The sequence below is a fragment of the Alligator mississippiensis genome, chromosome 9 (genome assembly GCF_030867095.1).
Source record: "Alligator mississippiensis isolate rAllMis1 chromosome 9, rAllMis1, whole genome shotgun sequence".
In the NCBI taxonomy this organism is placed as follows: domain Eukaryota; kingdom Metazoa; phylum Chordata; order Crocodylia; family Alligatoridae; genus Alligator; species Alligator mississippiensis.
Window position 1 is genome coordinate 12,327,238 of NC_081832.1, and position 19,894 is coordinate 12,347,131.

At 39.6% G+C, this 19,894-nt stretch overlaps 1 protein-coding gene across 5 annotated transcripts in view; it reads left to right on the top strand.

Annotated features, from left to right (window-relative positions):
• The window catches only part of NFATC2 (nuclear factor of activated T cells 2), a 131,379-nt gene extending 113,609 nt beyond the window's left edge, over positions 1-17,770 (top strand). For 4 of the 5 annotated variants that reach the window (XM_059733141.1, XM_059733142.1, XM_059733143.1 and 1 more), the window contains exon 10: positions 11,177-17,770. In XM_059733141.1, the coding sequence (XP_059589124.1) occupies positions 11,177-11,232 (56 nt within the window). In that variant the 3' untranslated portion in view covers positions 11,233-17,770. Of the gene's footprint in view, positions 1-2,311; positions 2,400-11,176 lie in introns of all 5 variants that reach the window. The other variant, XM_006266916.4, reaches the window with a different exon arrangement.
• The last annotated feature ends 2,124 nt before the right edge of the window (positions 17,771-19,894 follow it).

The following is a 19,894-nucleotide window of genomic DNA, read 5'->3' on the forward strand; positions in this document are numbered from 1 at the left end:
TAGCACTTCCTGCAAAGCACTGTGAGTTACAATGGGGAGTTCACTTCCGTTTGCACTTCAAGTGCCTATTTGCATCACTGTGCCTCAGTGACCACTTTGGAAAATGAAGCCTTGGTGACATGGGCCAGGTCATAAAACTTAGGAGGAAAGATAAGCTCCTTTTTAATTATTTTATTTCAAAAGTAGCCTTAGATAATTAAGGCTACTTTTAAAATAAAAGAATAAAGCCTGGTCTCTTTTTTGGATGCAGATGTTCTAGGGTCATGCTTGGATTACCAGGGTAATAACAGTCTGTGGCATAAGCAGATTCCTGATCCATCTTGAATTTTCTCTTGATGCTGGTGTTACGTTGTGCATATAAGATATTTTGGTTTAGAAGAGAGCAGAGACATGCTTGATTTCCCCTCTCCCCCCCAACCTTTTGTTACACTCACACCCAGCTTCCTGTTCAAGATTCTAGGTGAAGTAGTGTAATACTCAATTATTTCTCTCTCTGTCTGTGTCTATCTCTTTTCTTGCTCTGTGAGTTGCATCATTGAACTACAATAACTAGAGGGTATTCATGGGCTAAGTGGAGTTCTGATATTGATTTTGGGCTTCAGTCAGAAGTGTAAAATCTGACTTAATTTAAATTCTCTTTTCCACTAGATCTAGATGATGGCATTAGATTCTTGGAATGATTTTGATGAATGGATGGGGAATGCATTTAAACTGTCAGACAGTGTATGAAATACCATTTATTTGGCTTAATTAAATGTAATTACCATTTGTTTCCCTTAATTAAATTTAATTAACAGGCTGGCTTGCCATGGGAGATATCATATGACAATAAGGAAATACACAAGTGTTAGCAAGGTCCGAAGATGCATCCAAGCCCATTCATTCAAGTAAAGTGTAGAATTTTGTGACAGATTCATACATTAGGGGCACATCTACACATGATGCTATGTCACTGTAGTAATGTGCTACAGCAATGTAGCATCCACAGCTGTCTAGATGTAACCAGAAGCTACTTGGCCATAGTGATGCCCCTATGTAGCGTGCCACTACGGCATAATAGCTGCTAAAAATAACCGTGCGCCATGTGTAAAGCACAGTATGGGTGGTTACTGTGTTGTGCTTTAGTACTTCCAAAAGGAAGTACTAAAGCACAGCACAATAACAACATTGCCATAAGGCAACGTGTAGACACTCCCTAGGGTTATTAAATGAAGCATAAGCAGGAGTCTGGGGATCTCGTAGCATCTAGAATGCATCTTTCAGGCTTTTAGTTACAAAACTAAAAGAAAAAAACAAATTACAACTTGCTGGGACTTGTCTTCCTGTGTCTGATACTTCTAAGACTGCACCTTGGGGATGGAGTTGCTCTGCTGCTTGCTTATGCAAAGGCTAGTTTTCCGGGAGATAGGGCATAAAGTATGTCATGGATAGCAGGTCCAAGTGCATAATACGTGGCTACGCTATGTTAGGGAGCCAAATAAAATATTTCCTTTCTATATATAGTCAGTAGAAGTCCAACAGCAAAGACATTTCTGAATTTTGGTTTTAAAATTATATTAGCCTGCAAGGGGCATTTTTCATTCTTTAAATATTGTCATGATTTTTCAAAGCTCCATACGGTGTTTAGAGAGGAGCCAAGTGCTTTTGTGATGAATCTAAAGGAAATGTGGAGAGTGGTGACAGAAAAAAGTAAAGAAATGGAATTTAAAGTATTGACATTTTACAAGAAAAAAATGTTCCCCCTTTTGCAGTTCAAGCTGAGACTGTAACTTCTAGAATTTATTTTCCGATTTCTTTCCTGTTCTTCAGAAGTAATGCAAAGGCTAATTTACATAGCCACTGGGGCTAGTTCCGTGGGGAAAAGAGACTGACTTCTGATCTGGCATAAATGTATCATGTCTTCCTGGGCCATTAGGATGATAATTACATGGAATTCTGTAAAAGGCAGTGACTAGTCTTTGACCTGATTTGCAAGACACATGAACTCCTGTGCCTCTGAAACCTCAGATCAAATTATCAGCACTTCTGCACAGTTTGTGATAAAAGATTAAGAAGTTAAGAAGTTTGAATATTACTTTTTAGATCATATCAGTGAGGAAAAGTGGAAAAAAGTAAAATAAAGTGCTGGATCTGAGCAAATAAAAAGGTCAGCGGTTAAGTTCTGCCTTATGTACTGTATATGCTGAAATGTCCATTGAATAAACTGAGACACAAAATACAAGAGTAGCCAATAACTGTAACATTTGCCCTTGTAGTAGAGGTCGAATGTTACTTTTTTTTTCTCAAAAATGGTTTTGCAAATCTTTTTCAGAGCTGATAGATACACACCTTAGCTGGATACAAAACATTATATGAAACAGAATGACTGTGATCTTTGATCCAAGCAATCAAAATAAAAGGTAATTAGTATTTTTCTGCCTTTTCTCCAGCTGTGTGTTTTCTTAACCTTTATTTATTTTTTTAATTAAAAAAATTTTTTTGAAAGATCATACCACTTTTTATTTGGCTTAAAGGCTTTTAAATCTTTTTTATTATCATTATTCCTTTTACTTCCATTTTATATATCTATATCTTGTAGATATGTCTGAAATATCTGGGGCTCGGTGGGCAGGGAAGCAGCTTTGGTTGTGCATGCTGTGTTAAAGAATATTGACATGTGCATTTGGTAGTTATCTTAGGTCATTAGAGCCTCGAGTTTGCCTGTTTATTCAAGCATGTTTTCTCAGCAGATGCATTGCTTCATGAGTGCAGAGCAAAATTTACTTTCCCACTCCTTGAGCAGGGCCCTTATTTCCCTGATGCATATATATGTCACATCTTCAGATGCAAAACTCCTTTTCACATCCATGGAACAGCAATGGCTGTGCAGGATTTCTAATTGGCAGAACAGCGCAGATGGGAGAATTTACTCGGTACTACAGATTTAGCGTCTCTAACAAGAATTATAAGTGAGATCCTGCAGCCTTGTAGTCTGGCAGGACTCCCATTAGACCAGAGATTAGTAGTGTGTGCACACTGACTTCACTAAACTTACTCCTGATTTACAAGCACGTGACTCAATGCCAGCTAGAGCTAAGAGGAATCCTTCCCTTGATTTCACTAGATAAAGCTCTAAATGAGGAGAGTCACATCACGTCCAAATTTGGCCTCTTTATGAGCATGGTTTGAGCAAGAGCTGCAAAATTAGACCCATTTGTGTAATTCTCAGTTTTCATTTACTGACTCTAGCATTTAAATTTGTTAATCAAGGAGGACACAACGTAGAGGCTTAATTTATAGTCATTTAGGAATTATGGCTTTGTCATGTGCATAGACTCAAGATTTTGCATCCTCGGCCTGAAAGTGAGCCAGAGTAATACTTTTACTTTTGCCAGTTACCATATTCCTAGTAAAAATGCTATCAGATAGCCTTTAAAAACAGCAATTGGCAGCCACTATTTTTAACTGGCTAGGCTAAACTGTATACACAAGAACTGCAGTTCCCACTGACTTCCCTATTGCTATGGGTTAGGCAATGTGTCTTCCATCGTTAAACCCTTATTTTTCCCTGGGATTTATGTACTCATCCATAGAGAGCTGTTCGTATAGAAGCTGGGCTGATGAGAGTTTTGCAAGTCAGAGGTGTTGCAAATGTCCAGGAGCATTGTTTTGGCTGGTCTTGCAGATAGTTGCTTTTCCAGAAACTTACACACAAGCTTTTAGTACCGATTTAAAAAGAGAATATTTAAACAGGAGAACATTCAGTTCTGGAGACTTTTTCTCACGTGGCAGCAGATCCTCTTGCTGGTGTAATTTGTCTTAGCTCCAGTGATTTCTGTAGAGCTACAACAATTTGAACCAGCTGAGTCTCTGATCCCTCCTGTATAAAACAGACTTGGGCTTTCTTAAAGCACCATACACACCTCAAAAAAGATTTTTTTTTAATCATTACTAATGACCATGAATTGTGTCCCATACAGATTTGGGCTCTGTTAAGGTCAAACAAATAGTGAATTCATCTTCCTCAGCACCCCTGCAAGGCAGGTGAAAATGATCAACCCCACTGGGCAGATCAGTAACTAAGTAAGAAGAGGTTATGCAGCCTGCCCAAGGTCACACAGAAAGACTATGACAGTGCCCGTGATAGACTCCAGATACCAGAGATTTGGGCAAATACGCTAAATACCAGCCCTTCCTATGGGTTATGGGTCCATGATTTCCAGATCTGCACAATGACATTGTGATGGATAGAAATAAATGAGCTTTTATAGGGATGTAGGGAAACATGCCATTCCTCAAAAAAGCCCAGCCCCCAATATGGCTAGTATTCAGTCCATTAATATTAGGTGCTTGGGACCACTGGACCAATCCAGTTAATATGAAAGTTCCCATCCCCTCTCCAGATGGGGGCTTTGCAAGCGATGTGACATTGCAAGAAGTGCCACCTTGCTTCCCACCCAGCCATGCCTAAGTGGCTCCACTGGGTTAGTAATTGTGGTGGGGAGGGAGACGAGATCCTCATTAAACTTGGAACATTTCACGTGCTATCCATTAATACGTCCCGTTGCTCACGCAGCTCTACATTTGGCTTAGTATATTTATGAAGTTCAAGTATATAAGATCTAAAGTAAACCAATAGCACTTTAATGGCTTTTACAGTTTCTTTATACATTACCATAAAAACAAGAAGTAAACAATATGCCAAAACACAATCAAGACCAAATTTTTAAAAGACCATGAAAACGTATAGAAAACTGCCTTTTTAAAAAATGTCCATTACCTGTGATGCATCTTATGCACATGCAAGCCAAAGAATTTGGACCATTAACAATCTACAGGTCTAGCACTCTCAATTGTGCTTGCTGCCGCAGTCAAGCACATCATTCTTGGTGCAAACTGCACTTGCAAAATGGAAGTCATCCTGGAAAATGTGGTTCAGTGTTCATACACGAAACATCCTCGTTTGCATGTGCCAACTAGATATCTAATTGCAAAGTGCCAGTCTCCCTTTGTGGGCTCAGATGTTTCTCCACACATGCAAATATGGATTTTTTTCTGTTGCAGGCCTGATTTTGAAGGCATTTAGATGCCTATCTAACTCCCCATTTATGATTCAGAGTAAGGAAATAGGCTGGTACTTTGTCTTCACTGCAAGTATTATGACTCTAGCTGGACGATACAGGAGAGATTGGACAATCTGGTAAAGATGCTGCTGATACCTAAGCTTTACCAGAGTGTCCATTCTCTTCTGCACCTTTCAGCCATGCAGTCATACATATTTGCACTGCAGACAAGATACCAGCATGTCTTTCTTTTCTTGATGGGATTAACACGTGTAACTAAACACACTGTCTAAATGTAGTGCAAATGAATAAAGTCTATTTTTCAACCCCAAAACTAGGTGCTTAAATACCTTGGAAGAGTTGGGCCTGATTCTGAGTTGCAAAACTTAAAAAATACAGGCATCCCGTACCTCCCACCCTCCCATGGTGTTGTAGCCATTCTGTTATAGTTAACTAATCCAGGGATCTCCAAATCCTAGGGCTCCTATATCTCATACACAGGCATCACAGAAACTGTGGTAGGAATTCTGGCCTAAGCGGGCACTTCCTTGGTTGGCTGATGTCAGACATTATTTAAATGCACATTTACATTATTTAATTTTCATACTGTTTGCATGTGCCCTTGTGAGTTGCTTGGTCCTGTTTTAACAATGATTTTTTATTAAAATGCACAGTGCAAACATTCTCCAAAGCAGGCACATGGCAACTGCCTGAACATGATTATTATATTTTATTAGTTGCAGAATTTGTTTCTTTTCCGCTGAGAATAGCAAGACTGGGATTCACTGCTGGAGAGACAGTGTTACTGTGCTACCAAGAAAAGAGTGATAGATGAGCTTAGAATGTATATTTAAGATCCGGATCCATCCAACCCTTCCTCCAGAATCTGGAAGAGTCCCAATATGTTGTTCCCCGTGTAGCTTGCTGCAGTGATGTAAGGCACTGCTATCAGATCCAGGCTTTCCCAAAGCATGGAGGAAGGTGGGCTAAAGGGCATAACTTCATTTGGCTCAATTTGAGATACCACCAAGCACAGAAGACTGGATCCACGCTTGTCACTGTTCTTTGCTTATTTATGTTGGGGTGCCTAGGAGCCCCATTCACAGACCAGACTCTCATTGGGCTAGGTGCTGTATGAAAAATGGCCTCCCAAATCCTTCTCACATCTCCGCTGTATAGCAAGAAGGAAGCAGCCTCATCAGCCAAGTCAGGTAGTTATAAGATTCAGATCATTACAGCAAAGAGAGTCTGGTCTACGCATCTCAGGAAACTCCCACCCCACCTGCCACAGCAGAAACAGTAAGCCAAGCTCTGCAGTAGTTATAGCCAGAGTGTGAAAGAAGCTGGAGTCAGTGGGGTTATAAGGGTGTCTGCTTCACTCTCTCTCTCTGCCATTTCCATTGTTCTTTAATGTCAACTGACCATCTCTTTTTATTACCTCAGCCCACAAAACCCACTATCAAACTGCAGCAATACTGACTGCATCAAGCAGGAGAAAAAGTAAAGCTGACTAACCCACTATTTCAACTACTTTACCACAGTCTCCAAACCAGTTTTGCATCCATCAGCTACAACCATCCATATTTCCAATAGGCAAGATCCCAGCCAGTCTTCTGTCTCTGTAACATTAGCTCGCAAGCTCCACATTACAGATGTTGTTTTACTTTCAGGTTTCAAAATTAAATAAAAAAAAAATCCCCTGAAGAATTTGCTCCAGTACGTTTAATGAGCTGGCTTTAATTACATTTTCTAAACGGGGTAGGGATTTTACCTTCTCTTTTTCATCTAGAACGGTAGACTAGAGATCAAAATGAGCTCTGGCAATCATGTTTCCATACAAGGTGATCACATTAAATAAAAGGAAATGCATATGCAATATGTTTTTGATACGCTGGCTGAACGAACAAATGTGTTGATAAATAAATCAGCCTGCCTTCTCAGCCCACTTCTTTTTATAAAGGAAATGACCCTGCTAGAGTTGATGCCCACTTCTTTTACCTCACTGCTATTTTTAGCATAGGCTGTGAAAAATTTCCATTGAAGATCTGCTCCTCTCATTTCCTGGGTAGAGAAAACAGGAAGCCCTTTAAGCCGAGTCTAAGTAGGTTTTGCATGAAAGTAAACCGACCTCACCTCCCACTGGCTGCCTGCTGACACTGCAGAAGGTCAGAACAGCAGATGTGCAGCGATAAACTTAGAGAAGCTAACAGCAGAGGGGCAGAGAGGAGGTTAGGGATGAGGAGGTGGTGACAATCCCTTTTCACGGTATAACAGCCGGCACCAACTTCTTGCTGGCACACACCTTTTTTGAACAGGCATCTCCACTAGTCAAATTGAGGTCATGAAGCCATATCCTACTTGGAATTAGAAGGAAAGGCTCAATTCTGAGCCGTGTTGCCAGCGGGATTTCTCTACCCCAGTGGTTTTCAACCTGTGGCCCATGGACCCCCAGACATCTCCAGACTATGTCTAAGGGGATCGCAAAAGATGACCATGATTAATCAAAAGTGTGTTAAAACCCACACTTATAATTCAAAGGGGGCTGCACCTCCATTTGAAATTTCCAAAGGGGTCTGCACCTCCATTCAGCATTTTTTAGGAGTCCACAAATGAAAAAAGGTTGAAAAGCACTGCTCTACACATACAAGCTGAGCCCATCTCTTTACTCAGGGAGCATGTAGGAGCCCAGGATGCATTGAAAACGGCATGGTTCTGCCATCTTAGAGTGCAGTTAAATGTGTGGGGCCCACACAAAGGAGTTCACGTCTGTGCAGCATTAATTTGGAGCTCAATGGCTATGTCTACACGTGCAATTAAGGTGCAGCAATAAACCCTGGCACTTATCACACAAGCATTTATTGCTCCCAAGCACACCATTTGAACATGCTCCCAGGACTGCAGCACGCTGAGCTGCGTCAGAGCAGCCCTGGCCGGCAGGGGTCCCCGGGGCTCAGCCTGCCAGCCCAGGGCTGCTCCTGCCTAGCTCACTGTGCTGCAGAGGGGCTGGCTGGGGCATGAGAGTGCTTCAGGATGGGGCTAGTGGGCAGCATGCATTGAAGCACCCTTGTGCCCCACTCAGCCAGGTCAGTGTCTACACGTCCAGTGCTGCACCGTAAAAAAACTCCGCAGCAGGGTCGAACTTGTATTTACAAGTACGACCCTGCTGCAGAGTTTATTAGTTTACTGTGACCTCATAGAGCCACATGTAAAAGCCAGGACATTTACTGTGAAGCTAATTAGGCAGCTGTGCAGTAAATGTCTCGTATAGATGCACCCAGTAGATCCTAATGGACTGGAGCATTTGGGAAGCAAGATCCAGTAGAGCTACTAGCTATTTTTTCCCCTATGTAGGGTTTGGTGCAACATTTGTGGGACATATTTGCAGCCTTAACTATGCTAAAGAGATACCTTTCTCTTCTCCTTCCCACAGAGAACATCTTTGCCCCCTTCCCCCTCCTCTGAGATGTAGTACGAGCTATAGATTTTGGCTCTGAGCAAGTAGAATATATATCATGGACAGGGTGCCTTGCAAATGGAGTATGGCACAGTCTGTATTTGCTCTTGACTGAGTTGTATTGCATATAAGGGAGAGGAAGTTCAGCCATATACTGGTAACCATTAAAATCTACATTTACTTGCTTTCCCCAAGTACACTGGGGATAAGACAGCCATTTTTTAAGCTATAGAGAAATGCTGTCAGGCAAAGGAAAAGCCTATACGTATTAGTTTACATATATTCATGTATTATATGTTTGAAATTGAACTAGGTGGTGTGGAGTCTTCCCGCTTAAAGAACCATATTAATTACCTTTGAGTAGATTATTTTCTGATTTGAATCTGACCTTTTCAGTTTTCTTTCAGATTTCAGAGGAGAAAGTGTTTTCGGTTCTGTTAGCACAGTGGTCCCCAACTACTAGTTTGTACATAGCACGTTTCCCACAAGACACCTCCCACATTGCTAATACCACAGGACATTTAAAAGCTCACCATATTAACAACCTCCATTTTAGCATGATGTTGCTTGCCGGTTTCGCAGTACTGTTGCCCACAAGCCAGCCAAATCTACTGCTTCTCTTTCATGTGAGCCTGCTCTTGGCCTGACAGTCATCAACACAATCATTGCCCACAAAAGTCAATGAAAGTAGTCCTGTCCTCCCTTATTAGAGGGCAGAAACATACTTTTTCTAAGAAGTCTAAGACCATTAGTAAGTGAGATATTACTTCGTAGAGCATACACTGGGGATATCAGAAACCACCACCTTTCTGGAACTGCAGAAACACAATCCTCTAATTGTTAAATTTCCCTAATAATCCAAAATGTAGATCCTTTCAAAGGACACTACAGGTCTGTGAAACACAGGTGAGCTTGTTCCATTGAAGTCAAAGGTGCTTTGTTCTTTGAAATGGCCTTTGCTCTTAACAAGTTCATTTCTTGTTGAATCTTATCTGTGGTGCACAGAATTTTTATGCTATAAGGTTCTTTCTTTGCTTAATCAAAAAGTCTTCAGTTTATTTCTCTCTCTCTCTTTTTAGCCCTGATTCAGGAAAGCGCCTTCTTTTTAAGACAGGACATGTTAGCAAGTAGTGCATGTGAACGTGCTTTCTCACTCTCTCTGGTTTTCAGTCAGAGGAGACATGGTGTTAGCACAGTTAATAATTTTTAAGTGCAAGTCCAAAGTTAGCATGACAGAAAATATGCTCATGATTGCAACTGTGAGTAGAGGTTGGTTTGTTTGGATTTAAAAGCAGAGCCAAATCAGATGTTCTCCACCGCTTTCAGGATGAGGAGAAAACTTAGATATTGTGTCCTCAACTGGTCCAGCTATCACGTTCTTTTGCTAGCTGCACACACCAATCAGTCATTTTTTTTTTTAATTTGTAGAAGCACTTGAAGCAATTTTACTCAAAACTTGGGCTTCCAGACTGAAGAACAAAGTCTTTCATGTGTTTGAACAGGCCCAGTTATCTTCATTATTCTACACACAGTTTCCAAGAGCAATCACCGTAATTGTGTGAGCAGACAGAGCCCCTGGATAGCTAATCCCAGCAATAATGCACACAAACAATTATTGTAATTGTAGATACAAATGAGATAAGGCCAAAGGAGAGAACTGCCCACTTGGAAGTGCAAGCCCAGAATATTGACCAGACAATGTTTTACATATAAAAGATCTGAAATGGCTTTTGGACTTGCCTGTCTTGTACAAGAGTTAAATGAAGTTAGAGAATGCCTGTTGTGTAGAGTAGCACATGCTGCATGCTGTGTGGGATTTTACATTGAAAGAAAGGAAGGGAGTACCCGACAGCATTTTGTTCATCTTCACTATTAATCGTTAGAACGTAGGTTCAGGAAGTTAGAGTAAAAAAATATACACAGTGGAACAAACATACTCGCAAGAGTGAAAATGCTTGCACACAACTACGCCTCCTAGCACATTTAAGGCAAGCATGTGTCAGGTTCAGCACATGGCAAGATATAGTTCTCAGTACTTAGCGTTTCTCTTCTCTGCCTCTCCTGTCTTCACCCTAATTTGAATGCCAACATGCTCAGATACGTTGGGACTTTTCCTCTTAATGTAAAAGAATATCTATGACATGAAGAGGAAATATGCTATTTATGAGGCATCAGGTGTGTTTGCAGGACGCAAAAATGTCATGACTTTTCCAAAATACCTGAAGCATGTTGGGCACAAAAAAAGGGAAAGCAGAGAGGCATAGCCCATAACCCTTATCCAAAAAAGTGTTACCCCTCCAGTCAGTCAAGGCTGAATTCGGTGACTGTTTTTATGGGAGATAGTCCTAGGGTCACAACCATAACGTTCGTTGCCTAGAATTTAGTAAGTGTTTGTTGGGCTCTGATTGTAAATGTGACACTGAAAGGCCTGGAGGGCGATTACTAGTGCGGGGCAGGAGTGAAGAACAGAAATTAGAGGAAACAAGATCAGTTACTCCCTTTAAGCAGGAACACCTGAAAGTTCAGTTCAAAGTTTTATTTTTAATTATATTAATGTTATCATGACAAAAGCTGTGGGGGGTGTTTTGGACTCTATATAATGTGCATGGATTGCTTTGGATGCTTCACACTTGCAAAATGCTCTAACATCTTTTTCCTCTCTCTCTCTCTTATTTCACAGTTAACGAAATTATCAGGAAGGAGTTTTCTGGACTCCCTGCCAGAAATCAAACGTAGAAGAAGAAATTTGTGAGACAACTTTTACTGAATCCTTCCATAACTGACCTCTTAGATCCTTCCACTGCCCCTACAACCTCCTGCTTCCTTAACTGTTCATCTCAAGGCACCGATTCAATGCAAGGAACAATGTATTGGCATCAAGCTGACAGCCTTGACTAAGCAACTCACCACCTCTCTCTGTAAACATCAAAAAGGACACCCTTCCTTTAATCCAAAGATCATTGTTCTCATATACCGAAGCATGTGTCTAAGGAAACTCTTCGTGCCTGCTGCAGAAAAACACACACACACACACACGCACGCACACATGCACGTGCTTGTGTGTGCATGTGTGTGTTTGTGTGTGTGTGTGGGTTTCCTAATAATAAGGGAGTAGAAAGTTGTCACTCCAGAGCTCTGTAAAGCCATTGCGTTTGTATATTTGTGCTTATTTAGATAATATGGAAAATATGGGAAGAGAGCTCCCATGCATTTTATATAAGAATAACATCACTTGCCTTAAAGTAATAGTACATTTTCTCCCAGATCATAAGCCTGTTAAAAAGGTGGATTAGCTATTCTTAGTCCAAATTTTATTGTTGCAGGGAAACCAAGTCATAGGGAGGCTAAGTTAATTGCCAAAGCTTGCACAAGTCATTGCCTAACCTGAGAACAGAACCAGTTTTTTTCCAACTCTGAGCCCTGTGCTCAGAACACCAAACAGGAGGTGCCCAGTGAATCCAGGGCCTTTCGTTTTTCTTATCCAAACTTTTATGCCTTTGTAGAAGAGGGATACTTGAAAAGAACTAACAAAGAGGTCAGCTTAATATTTCCAAGCAACAGCCCAAGTTAAATTAAGCCTAGAAAATGAAGACGCATCTGGTGGTGTTAGAGAAATCGTTCTGAACAGAATTATGCCCATCCCAAGAATTTGTGGTTGGCCCACGTGAATGTTCACCTAATGCATATACAGCTCCTTAGATTTTTTGATAATGAAATCTGCTGTTTATTTTAAGATAGAGCTTACCTTCAATTCCTAACTGTTCTCATTTAGCAGCCAGAATATTTAACCACACAAGCTTCAGGGAAAATAGTTACATCCAAAAGAAACCACCATTTTTCAAAGCCAGTGGCAATTTCTAGAGGCTTTATTTCATTGCTATACATTGCTTGTGATGCCAACACATAGCTTTAATGTGCTGTACTGATGAATACTTATCACTATAAAGAGACTATCTAACATCACTGACATCAACAATTAGCCACCTAGTAAGCTTTCTGAGTTTTATGCTGTCTTTTTTTAACACATCATTGCTATGTTGGCCTGACAACATGCATGGCATGCACTGATCATAAATATATAGTGAGGGCTAAGCATGATAGATAGTCCATCAAATAATAATCTTTCGTACAGAAATCAATAGCCTTTAGAAGCTCCTAGGAAATATGCAGAGTTGGAGATCTTTCCAAAAGACCCCCCCACTTGGAGTGAAAGACACCATGGTCTCAAAATAAAGACGGCTGAGCACCTCTGTGTCTACATCTCCACAGCATGAATTAGTTTATTATGAACAAATTAGATCAACTAAACTTAATGTGGAATGTTCTCCCGATGGCGCAAGAAAGAAAACAGCATAAGCGCCCTGGAGGAAAAGCTGAATTTGGCTCAAGCATTCTTCATAATTACAGTAAAAATGTATCGGTATTTTTTACAACTCAAGTTTGCCACCTAAGCTATGCAAGGGCTTATGTTTGGAGAGAGAGGGGGAGACTGTACTGTTCAGGATGTCTTGTCCAAAAATTGGCCTCGCTTAGTGCCTTGGATCTTAAATAACCCTGGATGTTAGGAGTATTTGAAATCTGAATTCTGCAAGTGGGCCAACTAAAAACCCAGGCTTTAACCATTCTCAGGGCATTCAAACCCAGGTCTGTATTTGGAGCAGAATTTTGTGGCTTGAGTCTCTCTCTGTTCTTAACCCCAAACTGGCACTTAGACAGCTGGAGTGATTGTGAAGTTTGCTTTTCTTTGCTTCCTTCACAAGGGGGTCTAACATATGCTGCTTGTATATTTTAGACAATGCTAGCATAACAGAGACATTGCTTCCATTAGACAGTAATATTCTGCTTCGTATGATTCAGATCTTTTCAGAAAATTATTCCCTAATATGTCATTTCAGCAACACTAAAAACTAAATATTACACCATACTCTTTCTTCCTGCTGTTCACGTTGCCAGCTACACATGATCCCTAAGTAAATGATACCAAAGAAGTATCTTTTACCCAGTGAGGTTAATAGGCTGCTTTTTTGCCATTGGCTTCCATAGGAACAAACCTGGGGCTTTGAGTCTGATTCATTAAAATGACCTATATATAAAGTAAAAGCATTGCATATTAAACACCACCTCTAGTGGTCTAGTATTGGAACACATTCATTTCCCCCAGAAAATCTATTTGAATTTATTGCTTAAAGAATATTCCCTACCATGAGATATTCAGGAACTCCGGTTCTTTTTAAGGCAGCCTGAAGTTCCAGACAAAACATCCATCTGTTGTCAACTGTGTGGATTCTCGAGGAGACAGCAAGTTCACCTTTCAGGAGCTGTTTTATCTAATTTGGCATTAAATGAACAAGTGTGCAGTCTAAAGGTGTTTCCCCTGTTTTATGCAAAGAACTACTAAAAATCCCCATCAAAAAAAGAAGTTATTTGGCAGCTCATCTCCCCACGTAAATATTTTCCTTTTTCTTGTGGGATATTTAATAAGCAGCACAAAGAACTAGGGAGACTTATTTTCACAATTAAGTGGCGAGATGGCATGTTTGACCACACTGTAATTTATTAGGTGGCAATTTAAAATTAAAAAAAGAAAGAAAGGAAGGAACAAAAAGGGATAGTGTTCTGTTTAGAAATGCCTGCCTGATTTGCACATGCAAATCCACTAGAAACCCTGCTGGGTTGGGCATACAATTACCATACTGGAATGTGCTGTAATAGTAGTACCTTTCCATTGTGTGTGCTTAACAACCCTGGTACAGCCCTCCAATTACTGTTTTGAGCATCTTGCTTTGTTGCCCCCTTCTTAATGGTTATGCTCTTCTGACTGTGAGGCATGGCTGCAGAAACCAGAAAGAAAAGTATAAACAGAGAAACTAAGGGCTTTGATCCTGGGTTGTGACTCATACAGCTGGTGTAGTGCTCCACGGAAGTCAGATTGTGGGATCCACCCTGAACCATGCTCGCTCTTCTGTTTCTGTGGAAGACTTAAAAGTCCATTGATCTTATGTTGTCCTTCAAGAACTGGGCTGTGTAGGGTAGGACAGTAATTTTCATGTGCTGCAAATTATATTAAGCTGGTTGCATTTCTTCCTTATGTTTAAAACATAAAATATGGTAATTCACCTGTATGTGTGTTGGTGTGTGTGCAGATCCATGCACCAACCAGTTACAGACTTGGGTCGTGATCCTGGCTCTGGCTCCATTCAGGTAATGCTGTGTACCTGCATGAGGCCAGCCTCAGGATTGAGCCCCCATAGATGTATATAATATAGACTACATTTTAGTGGTTTTATTTACAGCTACATGAAGCAGGCTATGCTACTGTATCTGCTTGTCATCATTTTACATGCAGCCATTAGATAACATAGTCTTAGCCAACTTCATATTTATTTCTGGAGGAAGGGAGGATCCTAAGACAGAGTTATGCATTTTCATCTCTTTCTTTTAATAAAAAAAACCCCCAAAACAACAGATATGTTAAAATAATATAGTTATGCTGAAGAGCTTCAACGTATACAGTACTAAATTATTTCCTGTTTTTGCTGAGCAGTGTTTTTCCAGTATTAATATTGTTACATAAATAAGAATTGCTCTCTCTCTCTTGCTCTCTCTCTCTTTCTGTAGAAACATTAGGTTCACCTTGGAAGAGTTAATAGCTTTTAGTGAGTAATTTGTTCTCACTTTATCTGGAAGATAGCCATATTTGCACATGAGGAAATTCTGTCTTTCCTCAGTTATCTGAATGTTTCACCGCAGTGCCTTCCTGCCATTGTACCAAAGGCCTTCCAAATATATTGTCTGAAGGGTGAACAGCTCTAATGCGTTTTCCATCAATGTTATACCATGCTAAGTACATGGGGTTCATTGTAACTCAAAGTTCATCTCTATCTTTTTTATTATTATTTCCATTTTTTCCGTTAGAGCTTTGGCTGCAAATTACAGGATGAGCTTCTATAATTGTTGCATTAACTATATGAATGCATAAAATAAAATCATAATTCTTGATATGTAAACAGGCTGAGAGTGTAATGAGAGTGCACAGATACCGGGAAGATTTTTTTTTTTGTTAGATATGAATGTTGGAAGTAAAGTTTGCCAGGGGAGTAATTGCTCATGAAGGTATTTGCAATGAAATATAAAGTCCTGTGTTTGTTTTTCTCCATGAGAATGAGCAAAATGTAAGACCTGAACAATAGCAAAGGAATGAAAGCGTCTATTGTATGTGTTTTTATTGGTAGAAAGAATGTAGAAGAGCCATGGTTTTTTGCACTTGCTTTATTTGTATCCGTGTAAATATGTATCACTTCCATTCTTCTTGTAGGAATACACCGTTTTCTGAATGTAGAATATTTCCAAAGACAGCACTATGTTATTCTCCATTGTATAAAAATGCTGCTGCTTGGTAATATATCTAAAAGAGTTCTCAAAATTAGCTAGCATGTTTTTTAAAATATATTTTGTAATCCATATCTTTAAAAAAGGAAAGTGTCTATGCTTTTTATCTTCCCCAGTATACATCTTTTGAATTAGGGATGATATTTATAAATGGTCAGTTTGCATTTTTCCAAGTGTCTTAACTTTTCTATGCATTTGTCATTGAACTATTTTTTCCCAAAAAACAATATTTTGATAAATATTCCAATGACTCCACACACAGCCTTGAACAACCTGTTTTTCTAATCTGACTTCACACTCCCTCAAATCATTACTTAATAGAGAATAAATATTTCCCCCTTTGGAGTCAAGAAAACATCTCTCTATATATAATTTTTAAATGGGTAAAAGAGCTGCACAAATTTTGCACCACTGTGCTCAACTTTCATTCTCTGTATTGAATGCTTATTTTTTATACTGTTTAGGCCTGTGCAATTGGAAGGGATGCCTAATAACCGCAAGTTCCCAAAACACTCAATTACATATTGTTTTCTAGTCTTTTGCCTTATGTATTTTGTACTGCCTATGATTTTACATTTGTAGTTTAAGGTATCTAGTTTGCTATCAAATGCAAAAGTGTATAGTTCTTAATACACTGGGGACTGTCCATCACTTTGAACGTTTTGTGTGAAATTAAGAGTTTTCCCTCCTATCTATGTTACTTTATAACTCCAGTGGATGACAGCTGATAACAATTTTCTTAACCATCAGTCATTAATTTCCTCTATTATAGTCTATGTACAATTTGTTTATCCATGGTTTAATTGTTTCCAGTGTAGCGTCCAAAGAAACAAACTAGTACCTGACCACTGATGCAATAAAGTTTCAAATGAAGGTGCTGGTAGCTGTAAAGAGACATATATCAAAATGACTGGCAACTGGAGAAATGTTATATTTTGAGTTCTTTCTCTATAAAAACAGAAATGTCAGCTAATTCCAGCATTTACAGTTGTTTAGAATGGCTGAGACAAGAAAACTAATAGGATCTACACAAATGCTAAAAGGCTATGCTTTCCATTCCCGATCAATCCATATATTTGTATTAGCATCATACTAAGACCTAGATTCCAACATTCTTATTTATGCTGGGCATATCTACTTGTGCATATACAGCAGCTTAAATGTAGTGAAAAGTAAGTGGGAATAGGCCAGCGTCTACACGTACAGGCATTAAGGCATATTAACACTGTGTGTGGACTGACTTGGGACTAAAGTTAGTCCCAAGTTAGTCCACACACACGGTGTTGCTGCGCAGTAAGGTGTCTACACATGCATTACTGCACAGTAACTAATCGGGGGTAAATTTAATACCTCCATGAAACAGGTATCAAATTTACACTCAAGTCAATGTAAGTCACCATATTTACTATGCAGTACAGGTGTACATGTGTAGATGCATGCCCATACTGCAGAGTAATTTTGGTTACTGCGCAGTAGATGTGCACATGTAGATGCACTGCTGAACACAGATTTACTACGCAGGTAGTTCAATGTGACTGTGAGTGTAGTCAGGTGCTATTCAGTGAGTAAGGGTAGCAGTGACTGGGACGTAAGTAAATTAAAATGTTTTGATATTTCTTCATTCCCAGCCTCACTGCTAAAGTCTTGGCCTATGTTTCGTTAACACCTGAAATGAGCAAATAACTTTCCAATTATTCTAACGGATTTTTTTCTAATCAAATTGCTTGTTCAAAAGTCTAACTTTAAAAAAAGGGAAATGGGGTTTATATCATTCACATTCCTATGCAAAACATTGTTAACCTCCAATTTAATGATTTTTACTATCTGTAAAATATTTTTATATAGCCTGTACTATGGTAGTTTAGCAATAAATCAAAGGACATTGGCTGCCTGTGTGTTTGTGTATTATTAAAATACCTGGATCACTTTGTCCACTGAATTTGGGCCCAATCATAAGCCTTTACACTTCTGAATCATGACATTTGAACTACTCCAGCAGACATTTTCAGACCTCTGTGTAAGACAGGATTTACCACTATTGGCAAATAGACTCCCCACTGTCTCTTGAATAAAGGTCTCACGTAGCTTCTATAGATCATATTAATTATACAGTGAGAACAAATGATAAGGTCCATCCTTCACTCTCAGACATTTTTTGCTTTCCCAGTAAAAGAACCAGATAATTAACAGGTGTTCTGTAGCATCCGGTACTATACACATTTAATTGCTATCTGGATACACGTGTCTTATGTATAGCTTATAAACAGTGGGGATAAAGTCCATTTAATTTTTCTTCATCTAAATCTTAACTCTGCAGTTTCCTGCAAGAGACACTAAAAGATATGTTTTCATACTGCTGTGCTGGAAATGTGCCCAGAAAGTCCATTATTCTTGAGAAGAGCTGAGTTTATATAGCATACAATTAAAGACATTTACCTTAACAAAATCAATATTATCCTTTGCATTTAAGAACGGAGAATTTGAACCATATTTGATGCATTTGTTGAACATAGAAGCAAATGCTTTGCTTTGCTTATTCACAAAAGCCTCAGAGCAAGAACCATGTGGAAGTCCTTAACTGTACTACACTTTACAAAGACTGAAAAGCCCATAAACCAGGCGAGCTTAGCCAACAAAGAAGCTGTGACTGGGCTGGGTGGGGAGGTGAGGGTTGCATTTTATGATGAGCAAATATATGGTATACAGAATTTTTGCTTTATTCAGCAACAGGAAAATTTAAGTAACTGACTGGGAAATTCCACAGTACAAGCTGAAAACTTGAATACCTGAGCTGACACACCAGCTTTAATTTACACCTTGAGCCCAAAATAAGGTCATACAACAGCACCCCAGATTCTCAGTCTTAACTATGAACTTCCTGGATATTGTTGATTTAACTGGACTCCTTTAAGCCCCTTGAACATATGAAAAAAAAAAGTCTGCTAAGAATCTATTTTACTTTTCATGGAAGGATTTGTGTTTCTAATGAACATCTGGGTTTGGTCCAGTGAATTGAGAGCTCTCATGCTCCATCATGTAACTGCGATTTACAAGATTGTGAAAACAAATGTAATTTACTGGCTTTTAAGAAGCTGCCTTTCAGTCTCAGACCAGATTATTTTAAAAGTTTGTCTTAAATATTTCATTCAGGTGGGCACACTTGATAAAGGCCCTTTTGGATATACTGTAGTTACCATTCCAAGTCCCAATTTCTCAGTCAGGTCCTCAAGGCCCCTGACAAACCTGCCCCAGCTTCCCTCTTCCTATTCCTTATCTACGTCCTTCCACCATGCCAGCTTTGACACACCTATTCGTTCCTGTCTTCATACTGTTGTGAGGATCTCAAGGTACGGAGGAGAAGATGTGCAAAGTGTGGGGAGTTATATTTATTTAGGCACAGGGGAACCTTTTAAGGAATGCAAAACCTTCATGGTTTGGAGGGACTCCTTCTTAACCTAAGGTTAACAGCAAATTCTAGAGGTGTAGGTTGGGGAGACAAATTAACTAAATTAGAAGCCAGGGGGCAGGAAAGGTTGCTGGAGCTGAGCTGCACTCAGAGCCACAGGGGGTAGTAGTTATGACAATACAAAGACAGTTAACTATTCAGTAAAGGTTAAGAAGGAAAGGTTCATCAAGATCACAGAGTGATGGTACATGGTAAAAAAAATAAAGATGATAAACACTAGCTTCTCAGCCAGGAAAACTCCTTTTTTGGGAGCAAGGCTGTTTTGCACCTGCTACAAATGCCCACATTCATAACAAACATATTTAAAAGTGAACTAAGAGAAGTAGAAATGTCTGGCACTGGAAAAGAGTCTTGACATAAAAGTCTCTACTGAAATGTGGTGCAAAAACAAATATCAGTATTTTAGCTATGGAGTAGCAGTGGCTGGTTGTGGGGAGGGAATAACCTTGCATCTGAAAGATTTCACAGAACCTAAAGAAATACAAATGATGGGTGGGTCCCCTAGGGACGTGTCGTTTGTGGCACCACAAACGGCACACAGGG